Source organism: Lycorma delicatula, chromosome 2 (genome assembly GCF_047948215.1).
Source record: "Lycorma delicatula isolate Av1 chromosome 2, ASM4794821v1, whole genome shotgun sequence".
NCBI lineage: Eukaryota > Metazoa > Arthropoda > Insecta > Hemiptera > Fulgoridae > Lycorma > Lycorma delicatula.
Genome location: NC_134456.1, coordinates 140,449,981 through 140,473,163, shown reverse-complemented (window position 1 = coordinate 140,473,163; position 23,183 = coordinate 140,449,981). Strand labels below are relative to the sequence as shown.

The 23,183-nt window shown below is 28.7% G+C and overlaps 1 protein-coding gene across 10 annotated transcripts in view; it reads right to left on the bottom strand.

Annotated features, from left to right (window-relative positions):
- The window catches only part of Piezo (piezo type mechanosensitive ion channel component), a 481,248-nt gene that overhangs the window by 136,611 nt on the left and 321,454 nt on the right, over positions 1 to 23,183 (bottom strand). For 9 of the 10 annotated variants that reach the window (XM_075356335.1, XM_075356333.1, XM_075356336.1 and 6 more), the window contains 2 exons: positions 17,323 to 17,441; positions 5,643 to 5,858 (listed from right to left, as the gene is read on the bottom strand). In XM_075356335.1, the coding sequence (XP_075212450.1) occupies positions 5,643 to 5,858; positions 17,323 to 17,441 (335 nt within the window). The remainder of the gene's footprint in view (positions 1 to 5,642; positions 5,859 to 17,322; positions 17,442 to 23,183) is intronic. The other variant, XM_075356344.1, reaches the window with a different exon arrangement.

Genomic DNA, 23,183 nt, shown 5'->3' with positions numbered 1-23,183 from the left:
TTAGATTTACAAGATGTTCATTCATTGGACACTTTTTCTTCAGTTTTATAGGTTAAATCACTTCCTCAATTTTGGCACTGTTATTGAGTACATCTTGAGTTTACAAAACATTTGATGATTTTCAAAAAAAAATTATAAACTACAAATCCTTGGCATTTCAATAAAATACAGCCATTATATACATTAACTTATCAGTAAAAAGTCAGTCTAGAATGTGATCCATATAATTAAGTAGTGGGAGTTTTACCACTACCCGCCAAAATCACATGCAAGAAATTTGCTTTCTTATAATAGAACAATGTATATTCTGATAATTTCACAATAAGTCGAATAACTTTTGAATGTGTTGATTATAAGTTTATTATTTTTTTATAAATAATATAATACACTAATAACAATAACAAATTTTTATTACTTTATCTGTTCAAATTTACATGAAACAGAAACTTTTTTCCATTAAGAATTTGTTTTTAAATTTATCAGTAAAAAATGAATACATGAGATTTCCAAAATATTTTTTCATTATAAAAATCTCAACTTAATAAAAAATATGAAAATATATGGACAATTTACATTTTAAATTACTTTTAAGTGTGTTCATAGCATAGACACAGGTTAAAAAATAATCATTTTCATATTATTTCTGGTTTAGTAATTACTCCTAAGGGTAGATCTTTTATTTTCTTTACTGTAAATTAATTGTTTTCATTTCATTGCAGTATTGCAATACTGCTATGACAAACAAAACAACAGTTGAAAATGAAACAAAACTGCTGTAATACTAATTAGATGTTATTATGTTGATATGCATCACAAACATAAAAATAGCTACAAAATGAAATCACTTTCATTGAATTACATATTAAATTCACTGGCTTGTTATTTTGGGAGAAATTTTACCGATTACACATCTTTGACTAGCTGATTTTTAACATTTACCATTGGTTACTTTATTATTAATTGAGAAATCTGTTACAATTAAATTGTCTATGCTTGTAACAGCTCAAATAAAAAAATTAATAATAGCTAATATCAAAAAAGAAAAACTTGGATTTCAACCAATAAAATGATATTCTGTTTAATAAGGTAATATAAAATCTGTTTTGGAACTTTCTTAGTGTAAAAATATGAGCAATTTTAGATAACCTGGAACCAATGAACTAGAATTTATCAAAATGTAATAAATTTCTTAGAAATTTAAATATTAGAATAAATCAGTGATAAAAATGACAATTTTTATGGTGGTAGAGGATCAATATAAAATCCCTTGTCCTGGTGAGCTTTTGTCTTCACAAAGTGAAGAAAGAGCGCTGAGTTTACCAATGTTGTGAAGACAGATCAAACTACTCTTCAACCAAAGAGCAGTGGATTGATTATAAAATATTTGGTGATTAAGAAAAAAGAAGGCGATTTCTCAAGAGTTAATCCTTTAATAATAGCTAAAAACATCATGGAAGCTGCAGGAGATCTGTAATATAAATACGAAAGATTGGTACACGACTGTTGAAACCGTCCACAACCTACAATTGTCATGGTTAAAGCCAAGAAGATTATAATTTTGGACATTGAAGTTGCATCTCATAACATGTTGAAGGAAATAGTTGTGTGCAGGGACTTACTGAACTGCACAGAAGAGGAAATTGCAGAGGTCATGAACAAGGAGTTGTTGCATATGAACGTTTAAACACATGACACAATGAAGAAGTTCTACCCTCCTCGCTGCATTTCTTTACTTTCAACAAACCTAATACCAAGAGAAGATTAAAGCTAGATTGTGTAACAAAATGTTTGTCCATTTATCCAGACTCCATTATGATGTTTTGAATGTCAGAAATTTAAACATACAACAATGCGATGCACCAGAAAACAAATCGTGTTTGTGGCAATTCATTTACATCCGAATGACCTGTGCAGGGATCCAATAATTGTGTCAACTGTCAGACATCATACTGTGAGGTCACGAAATTGTCTAAAATATAAGGAAGAAATAGCAACAAAGGAGATAAAGACTATTCAAAAGGTCAGCTACTTTGAAACTACAAAAATTGTTCTTAGCAGATCGCCAAGGGACATATCATATGCACAGGTTGCTGCCACTGCCAGCTTCCTTTAAACTAAAGGCATGATCTCTGAACTGGTGCCAGGAGTAGCAAATATGGTCAAGCACATCATCAATCAGAAATTAAAAGAGTCGACCAATCAGGAATAGCAGTCCAAAACTGGTAAATGAAGAAGTAGATCTGAAAAAAGTTTTCTTCACCATGGAATGAGCCTTTAACCAGTTCTAAGGTGAAGGAAAATGAAGACAAAAAACAGAAGAAGCCTGAACATAATGCACCGATGGTGAAAGTTGAAAGAGAGAAAATCCCACTCAGGAAGTCCAGAAAGATGATGATGCAATGATAGTAGAAAAAGAAACTGTTCAATTGAGCCCCCAAAAGCAAAGAGGACTCCAAAAGAAAGGGCAAGCACTTTAGCCACCCCGAATATTTCAGCAAGGATTGCATCAGGTCTTGACTCTGATCCAATGCTCACAGTTCCATTCGGATGTATCATCTGATGCCAGCTGCAAAACATCCTTCCAGGCATCAGAGACTGATGAAGATTCCATCTCTAACGATTCAGATATTCTGTTGTTATCACAGGTGGAGACCATTGGAAGAATGGAGAAAAGATGTAGAAGCAGATGGCCTAAGGGAAAAGTGTTAATCATATTGCTTACGCACTAAGCTAGACACAAGCTAAGTTAACTTGATTTAAACTAGATTTCAAGCTACAACCTAGGTCACAAAGCTCATACTGGTGTATAAAACTATCCTAAATACTACATATTTAATCAATAAAATAAACCAGACTTAGATTGTTATTAATCTATTTAAATTTATATACAATAAAATTCAATTAAAATTTTTATATTTAAGCAAATCTCTTTGACTACACTCCTGACTGATTAGTAATAAATAAATTATTCATTAATAAGTACTTTATATAATAATATATCATCAGAAAGAATATGTTAAAAAACTTCAGATGATATCACATTCAGTAGATAACATCACAACTCTTAGAACATCAGAAAATTGATGCCTTGATTCTTATAACAGCTTATGGTGACATTGTATAAATTAAAACCAGAAACAAAACTGATACAACTTTTCCTGTTTCAGTTAGATGTGGAATATAAAATAATAATCACATTAAAAAACAATATTTCATGGCAATTCTGCATAAAATAATTTCTACTGATTTATTTGTTTTAATTAATATAATTGATTGTATTCTATTTTTTCTGTTACCTATGATAAGATAAATAAGATTATTTATACTTCTAATACAATATATCAATGATATTTTAAAGTCTAACTAACAAATTCAATAATTTTTTAGTAAAATTTATTAAATAAAAAGATAATTATTACTTACACATTACACATAAATAGTTTGTATGTACAAAAATACTATTAATACATAATAGAAAGAAGAAAGATTTAGAAAAGCATTATGAAATATTATAATTTTGATAAAGCATTATTTGTAGAATTTTACAGAAAAGCAACTACAATTTAATAATAATCAGCACTTTAATTTTAATCATGCATCTACTAATCTGCATTATTTTTACATTTCCTACTGACACAGAAATAAAATAAAGGTAAATAATTAAAAATTACCCTCAACCTTTTTTAAGTACCCACATCCTTATTTTATTACATCACATAAAATACATAAGAGCAAGAAGCACTGATAAGCAGCATAGTATAAAAATATCTATACAAATAAACAAGTCGTTTTGATACAGTATTTCTAATATTAAAAACAAAATTAATATTTAAGTTCTTGACAGTATAATTTTAAGAAATTACAATGTTAATTGTATAATTTATATAATTTATTAATAATACTGTCATTCAAAAATGTATAAATAAAAAGAATAGGCATAAAAGCACATTACATGTTAGTATAATGGTGGCCTACCTAATGCTTTTTTATGAGGTATTGGTTGCTGTACTATACCACTGGCAATAGAACACATGAAAATTAAGATTAAAAAAAACAATCATTCAAAATTCTTTGTCAATATTAATGGTTATATTTTAAAAACATTTCATTAGTTAATTTTAGTTAAATATTTTCTTCCACTAATGTTTTCTAAGTAATCCGACAACCCATGATTAAGGAACAAACTTACTTTAAACTATGTTGGGTTATTTCATTATGTTATCAAACATATTATGATATGTTATCATATATTTCATGCTGTGATCTGGATAATATAAGGAGCAACTTAGAAGTTCATTGAATAGGCATATGAAAAAAGTCAGATATTAAGCTCATATTAAGAATTTACATCAATTACACTGTATTTTATGTCAGAATAACAGATAAATTTTAGCACTAAATTCTAATACTTGGTTAAAAGAAATGTATAGTAGAAAAGAGCATAACTATATCTATATGAACATATCCTGATTGTTAAATCACTATATAAAAGTAAAGGAAACTGATTATTAATTACAAATATATAAAAAAAATAATTGTAAATAATCGAAACATAATTGTAAACCAGACTGATCCAAATGAAAATCTCCGTTTTAAGTTGTTACTTCCATTTTAAGTGTGAGTTTTTAAAATTTATAAATAAAATATCTTATTACTTTCTTGATTAATGTAAAAAATAAATTCAACCAAAAAAATGAAAAACTTTATAACAATTGGAAAAATATTGTAATAAAAATTTAATTTGACCAATTAGAGATAAAATTTAAATAATTCTAGAATAAAAAAATAGAAAGGCATTAACAATGGAGGTTCATCTTTATTTATTTCATGAAAATGTTTTGGATATTTTCCAAAAGCGGTTGTCCACAGGTGAACATATATTTATGGAGATACAGTTGAGTGTTTTTACGTTTCATTATTCCAAAAACTGTCTAATTAATTTTTGTGTAAAGAACAAAAAGAAAATTTTTCAAACCAAAAGTATATACCTAATTCATACATAAAACAGTAGAGTAATCTGATAATATACGTTTACATTTATAGCAATAAAAACAAATTAATACTGCATAACCTGCATTAGTTAAAAAAAACAACTGTTTAAAGAATAAAATAAGTTTTAATAAAGGTTTCAGAAACCCTTTTCATTGAGATAATATTGCCTAGCAACAGGCTATAACCAAAGTACAAACAATTTTGCTTTTCATGCCACAATACCAATTCTAGGACAGTACTCCAATTAAAGTCTCAACACCAAATTACACCAGTAAAATGGGTTTCAAAACCAATTAAAAACTTATACTTTCAAACATATTATAAACTGGATCCTACAGAATCACAGAAAAACTGTTTTTACATTTAACCATAGATGATCCTAAAGTTATTGATCTAGAAGATTAAATTTAAATTATGCTCTTACAATTTACCCACAAAATAAATAAAAAATCAACTTTTCTAAAATACTGTATCAAAACTTACATATAGGTATTAGTATATTCCATTAAATATATATGTACATACATACATTAATAACATATACATTTTTGTGAAACAGAACAGTGAAGAGGCAGAAACAGATAACAAAGGCAAAGGCAAAGAGAACAGAGCACAGAAAGGAATAATACGGATTGGTTTAAGGAACTCACTTCAGCATGAGGAAGGGAAATAGCACTTTTCCAACTCCCATGCACTTCAGGTCTGATGATGTTGGTCAAGGCAGGAGCAGAGACAGTTCTTGGGCCCATCGATGATGGTTGTGTAGGCAAATACAAAGTCATATCTGAAGGTACTCTTCTGAGCTTTGGTGCTAATGCTTTTTCTGTGGCTGATGTAATATCCGTCTTCATAGCAGAGCTGAGAAACTAAACAACTCCCACATGCAGAAAAAAAACCTTCTCCACTTACAAAAAGTTTTTTCTCCCCATTTATTCCATCATAATTACAAATATTTACACAATTAAAATAAGCAGTAGAGTAAAAAAGAATGCATCATGTGCCACCTTAATTGGTTATATCATGATAAGACACACATACACACACAATGTACGCAGGTTATAAAGTAGATAGACCCTTAGAAATTTGTTATCAAACTACTTTTAAAATGTCCATGGAAAATTGATAAAAATTAATTTAGGTTCAAGTTAAAAATTGCAATCATTTTGATGCAAGGGAACTTTCTCCCAATATGTCATGTAAGTTTTTATACTAGTTAGATAATGAAAGAAACATGGACTTTTCAATAAATTTTCTGGTGTTGCCTTTCTATCAAACTCTTTTGTCTTCATCTCAATTTCTCATAGTATATTACTTGCTCTAGCAAATAAAGATTATGAATCTTACACCTGATATTCAAAGGAAAGTATCTACTTACACCTGTCGACAACAAGTTATTATTCTTTCAGGAGATCAGGTGAAAAATTCATCAGTTTTATTTACATAGCAACTGAAGTAAGCAGTGGCCTGCATAAGAACGTATTAAATATATTAATAAATAATTTGGTTAATTAAAATGATAAAAGTTTAAAAAAAATAGTTATCCAACCAATACTAAAACTTATATGTTATCTTACATATAAGGAAAAGATTCAAAGAAAGTTATATGTAACATTACATTTTGGAATATGTAAAGTTTATTTAGGGCATCAATCATAAAAACTGAGTTTTTTATAAACTAAACATAAACATAACATATATTTTTATGGGCTGCAGAAAATCTCATAAATTATGAGATTTAAATTATTCAAATAAAAATGCAGATTTAATCTATGGAAATAGATTAAATGTAAGGGCATGGAGAATATTTTCAAGATAAGATTGAAGATTGAAGAAATATCTTCAAACCTCTGAATCTTATCATACATTTTCTAAAACAGCAATTATTTCAAAACTATCACTTTATCAGGTCTTCTTTTTTATTACATTTTACACGGTTATTAAACTTAAAAACATAGCAGTATATAATAAAAAATAGAGTACACTATTACATAAACAAGAAATATATTTAAAATTTGTAGGAAAACTGAATATATTTGGAAATACAAGTTAATACATTTTTTATTTGAATTAAATTAATATTACTAATGAACAGTAATTACACATCAATTTATAGAAATACTTTTTAGATGATTTAATCAACCAGATAAGCTTGAAGCTTTGTTTGGAAATATGTATGGAATTTTTGTATCAGGCTAATATTAATACCAAGTCTAGCTGGATTTACATTCAATAAAATATGAAATTCTACTGCTCAGCTGCAGAAGTCAAGAAGTTATTTACATCATCTTATACTTTATCAACACTATTTTTTATCATACATAAATTTGAAGTATGAAAGATCATTTGAGACTGGTTAACACAATAAGTGAACTGCAGGTACAGTTTTATTTGAGATCTGTATACTTTGAATTCTTCAATAATGTCCATCACACTATTTTTATTACATGTTTTTGATATTTGTGTTTTGTTGAATGCCTATATAACAATGTGCTTCTAGCAAATATTTAGGAATATCAGTATTTTTAAATTATGTAGTCAATAAATATTAATAAAATTCTTTTCCGAAATATTATATGCAATTATGTAATTTTCTTATGTACTACATAAAGACATCAATTGATATCTTTATTTTATGTTCTGTTATGGCTGTAAATGTTACATCTAAAATGGCTTTAGATGTTATATGAGAGAGAAATGTATGAGAGATGTAACAAAAAAAAAGCCTGATGAGAGATAATTTTCAAAACTGATTTAAAAGACTGGATTGGCAGGTATTACCGAATTAAAGTAATTATTTTAATTTATATTTCAAATAATTAATTTTAAAAATATGTGACCACAGTATAGATTCATGAAAAATTCAATAGACTGTTACATCAGACAGTAATAAATAATGAACAATGCAATTTCATGTTTTCTAATAAAATAACATGAACCAAAGGGTATATATATGAGGAGTTAGGTGAGGTAGATATAACACATTTTACAGCTGGTGGCACATAGCAGGAAGGCAAATACACGCAAGGAGGGATATTATGATATTATCATTTCCTCCACACCATGGCTGAAGAGAAGAACCTGCAAATCTGGATTGATAAGGAAGTTGTGTCATAAGTCATCAATTGGGTTATAAACTTTAAATATTTCAAGAGAATTAAAATTCTATTATACTACCCTTGAAGTATTCTGATCTTCAAGTATATACACACATACACACCATTTTTGAATAAAATAAAACTATTATATAAACAATTTAAAAATATATGCTTAACACTATGTATATATACTTTCAAGAATTATTTTGCCATTCAAACAAGTAAATAATAATAAAAATTATTATAATTTTATAAACTTTATCAATATTTATGGTAATACAGTACATCAAAAGGTACAAATTTTTGGATAAGTGATAGAACTTTATGTAGTGATTCATTAATCACTCATGAAAGATCAGTCACAGTTCAGTGTTAATTTTTTAAATTATTATCAGATGAGTTATGAATAGATCAACATTAAAATTTAACACATTAGTTACTGCTAGATACTTTATAAAAAATTTATTCTGGTAAGAATAAAGTTGATTTAACAGAAAATTAACTAATTAAAATTATTGGGGTATTAATGTATATTTCAACCATAAAATGTAATTTCTGACAATAAAGACACAAATAAATATATACGCTAAAAAGAAAAAAAATTATTTTTCATCTGACTCAAATTATTTTGTTTCCAAATGAAATTCCTAAAAGAAACAAAATGCAGTTTAAAGTTTTTCCAACCTTGAGATAAAATATGACAATTCTGGTAAATTTAATCTTCTATAGGTTTCATTGCCATTGTAATAATATACAACCATTCACTGTACACCTTCAGTCTACATACAAGCACTTATCTTTCTTTTACAAAGCAAACAATTAATTACCATGTAATTTTTTAGCATCAGATCTGTGTTAATGAATGTAAGAGAACCATTCAATAAATAAAGACAAAATCTAAAAATGTTTTAAAAAATTACAGGTATTTGTAAAACCTTTAGATTAGCTAAAGGTTTACCAATTTCAAAAACTACTTTTTTTTGGAAAATTTTGGCTTGTAGTTGTATTTTTATCTAATGAAAGTTAATAACTTGCAAACAATTAAAACAAAAAACTATAGATATGAATTTAGAAAATTTGATTACTTCTAAAATTTGTAACTTGTTCTAATTGCTAATCGTTTTTAGTAGCAATAAAAATATCCATTATTGAATTTAAGCCCTCATTTATGAGCTACATGTGCTCTCATTTATGTACAAATTATTAATAATGTAAAAAAATCTGATATGAACACCACATGACTTCCTTGCACGCCTATTAAATTACATATATTTTTTATTAAATTTTTCATTTTTTTTGTTGTTACTATTGAATTATTATTTATTGTAAAACTTTTTTTACAGTCAGAGGTTAATAATTATTAATAAATCAATATAATTAAATTAAAAAGAAAAAGTTTAAAAAAAGTAAAAAAGACGGATTCGAACCGATGTGCCTTCCCCTTGTAAGATCCAAATATTTCATTAATTAAAATTTTATTGGGCTATAACTCTAGAACCAATGAAAATAAGTACCACTTATATCATTGAAAAGCTCTCAATGTGGACTTAATACTGCAGTTAAGAAAAAGTCCAAAATCCAATTTTTTTTGGATTTTGGACTTTTGAACACGTTTGACGATCAATTGCAATCAAAATGGGAGGTGCACAACTAGATGTTACAACAATCCTAAATCCAAAATTTCAACATTATACAGCTAATCGTTTTTGAGTTATGTGAGATACATATGCATGTACATACGTATAGATGTCATGCCGAACCTAGTCAAAATGGATTCAGGGATGGTCAAAATGATATTTCTGTTGAAATCTGACATTTTTTGTGATTACAATACTTCTTTGTACGAAGTACAAATAAGTAAAAATGGAATAAAATGTTATAAAATTAAAATTAAGAAAAAATAATTATAGAATATCATTAGCAGACTCTACAAATTCATCAGTATTTTTGTTGTAGTACAATTTATTAATTTTAGTAGGTTAGAAAAAAAAAACTTTAGTTGAAAAATCATAGAATTATTGAGTTTATTTCTGGTAGCAAAGAAAAAATGATTGAAACATTCAAGATTATTAAAACATTACTTAAGATTATTAAATTACTAATACAATTTTTTTAGAATACACTTAACACAATCAAATTATTGTGTGAATGAATATTAGTTATTAAAATGATGTTTAGCTGAAAAATGTACAAAAAAAATATTTTGGTAATTCCTGGGAAAAAAAATTAATCAAATAAAATTTCTTGCCAGACTAATATAGTGCTTATTTAAGTTTAAATTAAAAATAAAGCAATGCAAACTAGTTTAATTTATTTATACAGTAATAACAGGCTGATGTTCAATACTAGTTAATGTGATGGATGATATAAATTATGAAGCATATTATGAAGCTAAGCCTTACTAGAACTAAGCCTGGAACCTCTGGATGAGAGACAGATGCTACCACTCCATCATTGGGATCAGCTATTATCAATTAAACCAGTAAATAAATTTCACTACTTTTCAAAACAAATCAAAAGGTTTTTTTCTTTATGATTTATATAAATATATATATCCACACACTAGAATCCCTTTCATGGCTTCGCCCATGCTATTTATGGTTATTAGCATTTCCCATCGCAATCAGGGGATATTTAGCAGGTCAGGGCTTGCTTCGCTCATCCTTCCCATCTAGCCAGGGGTTCTAACCCCTGGCTAGGGCTTAGATGTTAACCTTGGGCTAGGGGTTTTTTGCTTGTGAGAATAATAATGAGAAATAAAAATCAAAGTCAGTTCAATTTATAAAAAATAACAGTGTACTGTTAACAGTTTGGTCATTTTAGGACCCAAAACTTTGAGTGATGTGAAGGATGCAGGTTTCAAATTGGTTGACCTCCATCTTAAAAGTTTTAACTGGTTTTAAGTTTAACTTAAAAGTTATGTCTTAGTAGTTATCTTCATATGGGTAAAAACATATTTTGTCCGGATCTTAGCATTATCCAATAAACACAAGTAGGAGATGACCATACTTCCGTTTCACCTCTTCTTTTTTTTAATTTTTTGTTTTTTAGGCAAGCAACTGGAGGGAGATTCAAACACTCACCTTGCACATACAGTATACAGTAATAGAGGTAGTGGTTGTGTTGGTTGAATTGCCGTGCAGTACACCCCTGCACCTCTTAAAAAATAAAAATTCAAAAAATCGAAAAATTTTATTTGCAAGCCTAGATCTAGTGAATATCTTGTTTAGTATAGTTGGAAAAGTGGAAAATTTGCAATCATTCTTCAAAATTGTTTTACCTTTCTCACCCTTCTCAAAATTGAATTCTGAAAAATCTAGAAATTGGTTTCTTTATATTCACATGATGGTTATATACAACAAAAGTCAAACTGATATCTTCATTTGTAAATGAGAAATTAAAAAATAGCCAGGTTTCAAAAAAATTAAATAAAAAATCCATTTATCATTTTAGATTCATAATTTCAAAAAAATCTAGAAATTAGTAATTAAATATTCACATGTAGGTTGCACACACCAAAAATCAAGTTGATATCTTTAATTGTTACCAAGAATTTAAAAAAAAATAGTAAATTTCACTGTTACTTCATTTTAATCATTGATCTCACAAGCTGCCACACCCTTGAAATGAGACGGCTGCATTAGGAACACTTTCCCATTCAACTGTTATCTTCTCACACAATGTTTTCATCCATTCATAGATGGCTCAGAAACATGAAGCTTAAAACCAGAAAAACATGGTAAACCAGGACGACCATGTTCAATATGTACACCTGAATTCGAGGAGGTGTTAGTTGAAGTAGATCTAACCATCCCGTAAAAAGTACAAGAGAGCTGGCATGGAGTTCAATGTTAGTAATGCAACAGTTTAGAAGGTTTTGCATGAACAGCAACTCAACTCCATGCCTATCACTATCAGAGAATTCGAACTATTTTACTTCTAGATTACACTCACCATGTTCAGCTACGCTAATGGTTTATCTGAAAATGTACTAATCCCAATTTTTTGAATGATATTTCTTTACTGATGAAGCCAGATTTACAAGATCGGCCATTCTTAACACCCATAACCTTACCGGCACTGTGACTCATCTTTTCTTTTTTCAGAGGTGGCGACTGCACCCTTTTCCATTGAGAACTTTGTTGTTTCAGTTCCAGATCATAGTGATGCATCCAAGATTCATCTAGTTATGATTCGATTCATTTCTTCGTTTCCTTCCCCACTAAACCGCGATAAAAGGTCTTGACACATGGAGAGATGATGTTGCATTTGCTCCGGTGGGAGCAGGCATGACACCCACCTGCAAGACACACGACCAAATCATCGTGCAAAATCGAAAATGCGTGAAATGTCTAGTCAAGCGACAAGCTCCCTAACGGTAATTCGTCATTCTTCATGGATAATACTGGCAGCTATATTCTTTACAACCTCGGTGCGAGACATTGAAGGGCGCCCCTTGCACAGCTCGTCGGCGATGCTCTCATTACTCTCCTCGAACGCTTTATACCACTTGTAGAAGGTCACCTGGTTCATAACAGCTTCAGTATACACAGTAATTAATAATTCATACGATCTTTTTGGTTCTTCCTGAGTTTCGCTAAAAATTTCACATTATAAAGTTGCTCTAAATTTTTATCAATGCTGGACATGATAGACAAATATCTAACACACGTTATGCAAATTGTCACATACATCCACTCACTGCATTGATCAACTTAAAACTGATCATTATACATGGCTAAAGGAATGGGTTACACGATGGTATGCAGTATTACCACCCTTCACAACACATTTTCCCTCAGGGTCACTATTATCATTACTTTTTGAACAGCCCTTGCATATATACATGCACTTTTTTTTCCCAAATATTATATACCACTGTATCAAACTATTTTAAAAACAATAATTTAACTCCACCAGATACAGTTCAAATAAAAGGTAAGAACACTCATCTATCTGTAGTGCTTTCAGAGTTTTTACTTCATCATCAGCAGTCCAACTTTTATAAATTACACATAATTGTAAATTAAGATATATAGTTAAAACTTCTTAAAAACTTATGTAAGTACAAGTATATGCAACTGAACACCTATTTGAAGATGCAGGATTCCGCATTGATTATTGGAATTAATATGCAATGTATACCATAATGAATTGAAATTAATAATTTATGCATAATTTTAAATTAATTTTATGCATAATATGGTATACATGTTAATATGTACATATACTTATCTAATTTTGGTTAATAATTTGTATAATATATATGTTATAATAAACATTGGGCTTGGAGTGGGCATTTTAATTGGATTTTCAAATCATCTTAGTTACTACGGCAATCATATTTAGTTGAACATTCAACCTATTCATTTTCTTATCTTGAAAGACAATATAATTAACAAAGCTCAACAAATTAAGCCATTACTAAATAATTTTAGCTCACAAAACAGTCCAGGTTATTTATAATCATATTTCTTATGGATATAAATATTTACTGTATTTCTACTGACAGTAACTAATTTCAGGTTGAAATATACAATTAATATTAAATTATACTCAACAGTAAATGTCATCTACATAACTTCTATTTTGAGATCAAGACTGAAGATACTTACTACTTTTTGAGTAATGTACCCTTAATTTTTAATGAAATTTGTCAATACAAGTGATTTTTTCTGAGCATAATTGAAATATCTTGAAAGTATATATGATTATGATTATTAGCAAGACAGAAAAATTATAATTAAAAAAATAAATTAATAGATAATTTTATTTTAAGTAAACAAACTTAAAAGTGATTTATATATGCAGGTAATAAATTTCATAAGCAATACTAATACATAACTTAACAATAAATTGAAAACAAGAAAACACAAACTGCATTCCATCAGTAATAAAATAATGACTAGAAAAACATCAAAAGTAATTATTTATTAAAATGATATATAAAAACAGCATGATATAATGACAAATAATGTGTTTGTCACAATAAAAAAGTATTTATAAATACTTATTTCATAAAAATATTTAAGTACATTTTAAAAAATCTTAAAGCTTGGAAAAAATATTTAAAGATCACAATGTAACCAATATTAAAAAGTAATCAGTAAACTATCATGATGTTCCTAAAAATCTATCTATGTTTTAAAAACAAATACTACAAATGTATTGGCCTGAATATAAGCTGCATTTTTTTAAAATCAAAGACTTGACTTTCAAAAATTAAAATGATTAATCAAAATTCCATGTTTCCAGAACATTTTCTTAGCACTTGTGTAATTTCCTTAAATGGCCTTTAAATTAAATCTACAAATAACGATCAGAAATGATCAACAGCAATTGATACACATAGTTTGCACTGCAACATGCTGCTGTATACTTTTAAACACAGCATGAATTCTGTTCTTGCTGGTTACAATTCTATTTATGTATACTTTCACAGCTATACAAACAGAAATATTAGGTAACAAAATCCAAGTATTAGATAGCAAGTGTATGAAAAAAAAATCTGAGTAGCAGGAATTGGGTTTGAGTATTAGAAAAGAAAAGAACCCTATTTTGACAAAGATGAAAAGGAATAACTTGGAATAGAATGTGCAGGATAAACATAGGAGCAGGTATAGGAGGTTAAGTAATTGAGAAAATAATTAAATGAACAGAAAGGTTGATCAGGTGTTACATGGAGTAACAAGGTTAACTTTATTGGTTATTCAATAAGTAACATCATGCAAGGAGATAAAAGAATAATCAAAAAAGATTGTTTTTAACCAATAGATCATTTCTTGTATCAGTAATTTATTATGAGAAAGATATTTAAAACTGCTTTAGAAAGGAATGTTAACAGAATCACAAAATCAAAATTAAATTTCTATAAAAAATAGTGGGAAATAAAAGCAGGGCAATAACTAGAATTAAAAAGTGTTAACAGTAATTTCAATACCAACTAAAGCAAGGTAATATGCAAAAAAAAAGGCAAATGAGGGCGCAAAGTGAAGCAATGTTTCCAACAAAATAAAAGAATGAAGATAGGCTGAGCGGGAAACTGAGACAGACGTTTGGGGAATACTGACAAGATCTACTCATATATGCATAAAAGTACATGCAGAAAAATTGAGGATTGAAGCCACTCAAAACCCATTGCTATAAAGTAGAGATATAGTAAATGAAGAAGTTAAATATGCAGAGAGTACTGTCTTTACACATTTTACTGAAGTTGATTGAAATTTCATAACAACAAACCTTTGTTTCACTTTACATTAAGTTTAAAAATTTTATAACTTTGGCATTACATTTAAAAATTAAATTAAAAAATCTATAACCTGAAATTTATTATTTTATAAAATTAAAATCAATTTATCTGCATATAAAACCAGCAGACATTACAAATAATTTTAAACACTGAAATTCATTTCAACTGATGTGCATCATCAGTTAGCTATAATCTTATATAAAAGTTAACTGATAAAGATCTATAAATGCTGGCCACCGCACACACTAATGCACCAATACATGTGCTGGCAAGATCAGTGAAAAATTCATTTCAATACATTTGTTTATATTTTTACTTTGTTTTTTAAATGTAATGTTATCCTTAATGGACAGACATCTTTATCAGTTAACTTTCATATAAGTTTACAGGTAACTAATGATGATTACATTTTAAGGGCTCAATTTAATAATTAAAATTAAGTGGAATGTCTACAGGCTTCATATGTAGGCAGACAAATTTACAATTGAAACTTGACTGACGTCAATATAATAAATGTTCCTTAACTAATTTTGAAAGTTAAAAAATTACATGTTTCATTTATAAACATAAACAAAGCTGTATTGATTGGGTAAGGTTATGCACTACAGTGACAAAATTTTAAGCTTTGACTATGTTCAAAATACTGGCAATTAAATATCAAAATAAGCTGTTATCCAGTTAATATTATTTGAGTTTAGTTTTAACTTCAATAAATAAGATTTTTTTAAAGTTTTGAATTGGTTACATCACTGTATCCCCACAAGGTAAGTTATATCAACTTGAAACAGACATGAAACTTGACCACATCAGACTTAGCACTTAATGAAAATCAGGCTGTATAATGTATCAAAGTTATAGCATTTATTTTAATGTAAGTTCAAAGGTAACATAGATCATTAAAATTAATTTTTTCAGTTACACTGAATATAAGTATTGAAGAGGAAGCTTAGTATGTGTACAGATGGCCTACACATGGAGGTAGTTAGGGCCCTTGGGTCGCTATTACCAATGATATGTGGGGACTCCTGGAGCCGTTCTCTCAGTTAGATGTCAGAAGATTCTGCTGCCAAGGAATGTCATCTGCCACGGTGAATCTGTCTGCCTAGCATTACCAATGGTTTCAGAGAGGCTATCAGCAGTGCCCCTCCATTAGTGGTTCCCCAGATAGTGCAACAGATCCCCATGAATGAAGGCAATAGGGAAGAAATAGAACCACAGAGATGTTATGGAAGTTTGGGGCCCTCAGGTCGCTACTACTCATGATGTGTGTGGTTCCCACACACATCATGAGTAGTATGATGAAACCATTCTGTGTAACCCGTGGGAACAGCATGCCCCAAGTAATGGCATTCTGGTGGGTATTAGGGCATGTTGTTATAGGGGGAGGTTGTTTAGTGAGTCTCCGCGTTCTGCAGGAAACCTCACATACCCAGTAGTGCAGGCTACCAGGTGCCATGTGCAGATTTTTTCCATCAAATGAGTTAAAAAAAAAAAAAATTTATTCAAGTGGTGACATTACAATGAAAGTTTCTCCAACGATTTATATTTTTCTCAATTTTTGATGGGTAAAATTGATGTGGCTTATATTCAGGTCAATATGTTAAATAAATAGTTACTATTAAACAATAAATGAAATTAAAAATTACCTTAATAACTACAGGTTAGGAAATACAAAAAGTAAACAATGTCCAAGCTAAAAGGGTAAACCACCCTGAAAAACCACAATTTTACACTACAAACATGAAAATTTCAATCAAATACTACAACAAACACAATTTATAAATAAATGAAAAATAATCAAACAGGAAATGCAATTTGTTACAACAAAAAGCTAGCTAACTGTTAAATTTCAATTAACTTCATATCAAAATTGTTTTCTATCAAAAATATTTTTTTTTTTTTAATAAAAATTCATATTATAAAAAAATTATATTAAACTTTTTTTAAGGTAAAAACAAGCAATAATACTGATAGCACAAAGTTTACCTGAGAAACAGTTGGCACATTAGTACCCTCATCCTCTTCTGATTCACTTTTTTGTTCTTCAATTAAATCCAGTTCTTCATCCATATCTTCAAACATATAGTAATCTCCTGAACGAATAGCTGCAACACGTCATTAGTCAATTAGAATCATTATCTAAAAGCAATGCACCAATAAAGAAAAAACTTTTTGTAATTATATAATTAGCAGACTTTTTCAACATCAAAAGTAAATTAAAGAAATAATTAAGGTATTCTAAAACCTCACTAATTCAGACTAAAGCTAACCAAATCTAGAAAAAAATTAATGGAATTCTTAACTATAGAATATTTAAAAAAAAGATTAATTTCTTTTGTGCTTCTATCAATTTGACTGATAATTTACTATGTATATTGAACTTAGATCTTATCCAACTGCTGCAAAACCTATATAAATTTGAGTGAATAAATTACTCATTAAATAGCAGAAATTCAAATATAGTAAAAAGTTTATTTCAGTAATTTTTAAGAAATTCACTAAACACTTTTATTAATCACCTAATCTTTATAATTATTGCAAACATACTTTTTTATGAAATAGTGCGTTGTTTTTATGGAATTGGAAAAGCAGCACTCATTTTAAACATATTTTTAAACACAACCATAAACAGCAAACAACAAAACAATATTTCCAGTGAACAGATATTGTTATTGTTGAGATTATAATTAAATAATTAATATAATGAAATCTGGTGATTAAAAAATAAACGAAAAATTTCCTCTTACTTTTTGACTTTCCCTTGTATTAGTATTACTACATAAGGTGAAGATATACTTGTAGTGGTGGTTAACACTTACATTTCTGTCATGTCGATATGCAACAGTATATTTAAATTGGTGAAGATGAAAATAACATTTCTGAATTTTTCAGCACTCCTCTCTTACCCTAATAAGCCAGGCATACTTGTTAAGTCTGCAAATGACCAAACCATTTTTGGGCGTGGACTGGCATTTCATGTCAAACCATTAGAGTTGTGATACCTAACAACTCGTTCATACATTTTAAACTAACACTGTGCGTATTAACATCTACAAAACTTTAAAAAAATTCAAGGACATATCTACAATAAACTGTAAATCAATACTGCACACCATTTAAAATTATATACTTTTAGTCTCTGATGATTTTAACAAAAACAACATTCAAGTAAAAGTAATATGAATTATGTAAGTTCAAAATTAGTGAGGTTTTACTTATATTAAATACATTAAATATTTTTTTGTCATCAGCCTTTTAATTTAAGTGAAGGGGTAAAATGTTACAAAAATATACTTTAATTATTTTAGCAAACCAGCAAATAAAACATTGCATGGCTGACAAGTAAACACATACAATCAAAGTGTATATTAACTTGTTAACAGATTTTTTTTTTAAATGTTCTTTTACAAATGTAAACTTTATATAGTACTTAAATTAGTACTGAACATGTAAAAAGCAAATTCTTTAATTACATTTTTTTATTTAATATAAGATTGTTAATTCTTTTAATAATATTTAAAACTTACATACCTGTATTCAATTACTGGCTCAAATGAGTATTCTGCTACAAGTAATATGAAAGAAAAATATCTGTTACGTTTTTGTTTATGAAAATCATCAATGAGAATTAAAAACAATATATAATAGATAAACTTTTGAAACAACTGACTGAACCAATCTACATAAAAAAATGTTTTTAATAACTTCAAAATATCTTCAGTGAATGAAGATTGTTGGAGGAGAAAATGAAATAAACATTTTGAAGTAAGTTATTAAAAAATGTTTTACAAAATTAAATGGTTTTTATATTTTTAAACAAATAATTTCATGCTATTTAAAATTTGTAGATGAAAATCATTAATTAATTTTTTTTATTACTTCCACAAGGAAGCATTTTTTCCATGAAACATATTTTCAACATATAGAAACATTACATTTTTAAATCAACAACACAATTATCAGTCAAACTTAAACTTTTTTTTTTATAAATAATTGTGTTAGTAGCTCACAAAATAAAAAAAATCTGCATGTAGGAGAAAAACATCATAAAAGAGAAATAAACATTAGTTGTGTATATATGTAGCCTACTTTGTCAAAAAATAGACCCACAAATAAGAAAAAATTAAAATTATTATTTAATTATGTTCAATCCTAACAAACTAAAGCATATATAGCATAGTGAAATAAAACAATTCATTTATAAGTATTTTTATGAGCAATTTATACAACTGTACATATCAGTAGCACATTTAGAAATACATAAAAGAGTAAAGATAACTTAGCTTACTCAGTTAACAGCAGAACAAATAACAGAATTGCAAAAAGAAAATTGTTTGAAAGAGAAATGAAATTATTATTAACATCAATATGTTGTTAAATATTAGTAAAAAATCATTCTAAAACTTAATAACTACAATATCTACTTGAATTATAAAAAATGAGTTGACCAGATTTATTAACAGTACAAAGATGAATATTGTGAAATTAAAATTGTAACAAATTCACCATACTTTAATATAATCACAACTCTAACATTATAAGCAGTGGCGGCTCGTAGCTAAAATTTGTGGGGGTGCTGCTCCAGAAAATTTGTTATGGGCCTTTTCAAGGCCATGGTTAAATTCTTCTGTAAAATAAAAGAACCGAAAAAAATGAATCAAACAGAATAGCTGGAAGCAGGATAATAATCTAATTCTACACTTTATCAAATTCAGAAATATGGTACACGGATTTTAAGCACAATGTACTTAAAAACTGTATTCTGTTTAACCGAATAAATAATAATGTCATAGAGATAATATTTTTTAATATTATTAAATAATAACTTAACCCTTCAAGCCGGTATTTCAATTTTTATAGCCCTACCCTACTGCCAGTAATTTAAATGCCCAACCAGCAGCTGTATTACTGTAATACAGCTGCTGGTTTTAGTACTGTACTAAAAGTAAAAAATTATAGCTTCAAAAGTATTACACCAATTTAAACCAAATTTTCACCAGAAGAATCATCCACTTTTTCCCATCTCCAATCTATGTCTTTTGTATGCTTCACTTGTATATCAATATCGTCATCACTATCGCCACTACTCTGTTCACAATCTTCTTTATTTTCATTACGATTTTCTGGCAGAAAATCTTTATCACTTTCGTCACAATCAAATATTCTAATATTAGTCACATGTCTCATCTAAACATTCAATAATTTGTTCCGATGTGACGTGATAAGATTACGTGACGTGCTTGACCCTGCCATTTTCATTTACTCACAGCTGACGCAACTGACTGAAAGAAGAGCATTCAACTTCATAGAACAAAATCGTATTTCATCACCGATATGCAATCCTATGCAGTTATAAAAACACAAAAGGGAAGAACGAAGCCTTGTGATAACACAGAGCCAATTGTTCAAATAAATATTACGAGAAGGCAGTGTTATGAAGTTTTGAAGCAAGCACTGCGCGCTGCGTTACTGTCTCCCTGCCTGAAGGGTTAATAAAATGTTCGCTTAAAAACACCCAATGGTGTTTAATTTAAATTTCTATGTATGCAAAGACAAATACATAATTAGTTTTTACTAATTACCTTTTCTTTCATCCTTCCAGTGTGTTTTTGGACAGATTTGGCAATCAAAGAGCCCTTGCTTTCTGCCATCTTCTGATCACTACTGAAAAAACAACTAAACCACTTTCATATTCCTTCCACCGACTAAACTAGAAAAGGGAACGAAGAAGGAATGTTCCATACACATGTGGAATAAAAAAAAATCTACCTTCCACCAACAGGCTAGGGTTGGCACTGTGGAAGCGACAGTGATCTCTCTCCCTTGCAGCCTCATGTGCAGTTTCCTATGTGCGCATGCACAAAACAGCATGCCTCTGGAACTGTGAAGCGGACAGTTCCATACAAAGATTTTTGTATCTTTTTCATAAAGGGGGATGGCTACTGACATTAAGTTTAAGGATTATAAATTATACAAGTGTAAAGAAAAAAATACTCATTATATTAAATGTTATTGATAATATCAAGTGGAAATGGTGGTGCTGCAGTTCCACAGTGCCTATGCGAGCCACCACTGATTATGAGTTTAAAAATCTTTTGTAAGACACTGGGTATATCTAAGTAACATTAAAATAGTTATTATATGCATATTATAATTATTATTATACGTGTATATTATAGCCTAACAATGCACATAGTTATGAAACCTGTTATCTAGTAAGTCATTTCCTGATACCTACAGTAGGTTAACAAACAGAACAAAACATTGTGGATTAGTCTCAAAAACTGATACAATTATAAAGATACAATCTAAACATATTCTGGTATTTAACATTATGAAAATGGATTTTTAATGTTAATTCAAAATTTATATGAATTAATCATTAATGTTGTTAATACAATAACTATTAATTGATAGACTAAGAAAATTGAATAATAAACTATAATGGTATTTATTTACAGATTAAAACTTAAAAGAAGAATGCAAGATATTAAAAGAGTATATAAAATTACATCCTATAAAATTATAATTATTGACATATAAATTACTGATGAATTATATGCAAAGCTATCAGATAGAAGAGTGCTTTTAGCAAGCAGTGTTTTGACAACATAATTTTATTGATTAGATAATTGTAAATATTAAATTTTTACATGCATATTACAATTACTCGTATTTGATTTTTTAAGTTTTGTTTACATGTAACCATGTTATAGAAACTATTACATAGAAGTTCCTTTGCAAAGATAAGATAATAACCAATTAAATTTATTGTATTAATATGGTAAATAGTATAATAATAATATTAATATGTAAGAAAAAATTAAGTGCACTCAAAATATGGGTAATTTACAACAATCTTGATAAAATAATGAAATTAATAATTTTTATTAGATAAAGTAATAACCATCCATTATAATTTTAATATTAGTAGTATATTTTAAATAAATAATTAGAAGATTAAACAATAAACAATCCAAATCCAGTAAAATGGTTACACTAAACATATTTACAAAAATAAAACAGACAGAGAGAGATAAAAAACACATTTTTTTAAAAAAGTAAGTTTTGTTGAATTACAAAGAATAAAATTAAAATTTCTGTATACTTGCTAAAATACTTTTTAGCAAATATGTATTACATAAAGTATTATTAGGAGAACAGTTTATTTTAATATCAAAACCAACTATATTAGAAATTGTAATTCAAGGAAAATGTACATTAGCCAAAGCATATTTAATAATTATAGTACAGTATTTAAGAAGTACATATAGCTAACATGAGATTATACACAACACAGATCACATAAAGACCTATGTGCGCACACACACACACACACACACACACACACACACACACACACACACACACACACACACACAGAGAGAGAGAGAGAGAGAGAGAGAGAGAGAGAGAGAGAGAGAGAGAGAGAGAGAGAGAGAGAGAGAGAGAGAGAGAGAGAGAGAGAGAGAGAGAGAGAGAGAGAGAGAGAGAGAGAGAGAGAGAGAGAGAGAGAGAGAGAGGAGAGAGAGAGAGAGAGAGAGAGAGAGAGAGAGAGAGAGAGAGAGAGAGAGAGAGAGAGAGAGAGAGAGAGAGAGAGAGAGAGAGAGAGAGAGAGAGAGAGAGAGAGAGAGAGAGAGAGAGAGAGAGAGAGAGAGAGAGAGAGAGAGAGAGAGAGAGAGAGAGAGAGAGAGAGAGAGAGAGAGAGAGAGAGAGAGGAGAGAGAGAGAGAGAGAGAGAGAGAGAGAGAGAGAGAGAGAGAGAGAGAGAGAGAGAGAGAGAGAGAGAGAGAGAGAGAGAGAGAGAGAGAGAGAGAGAGAGAGAGAGAGAGAGAGAGAGAGAGAGAG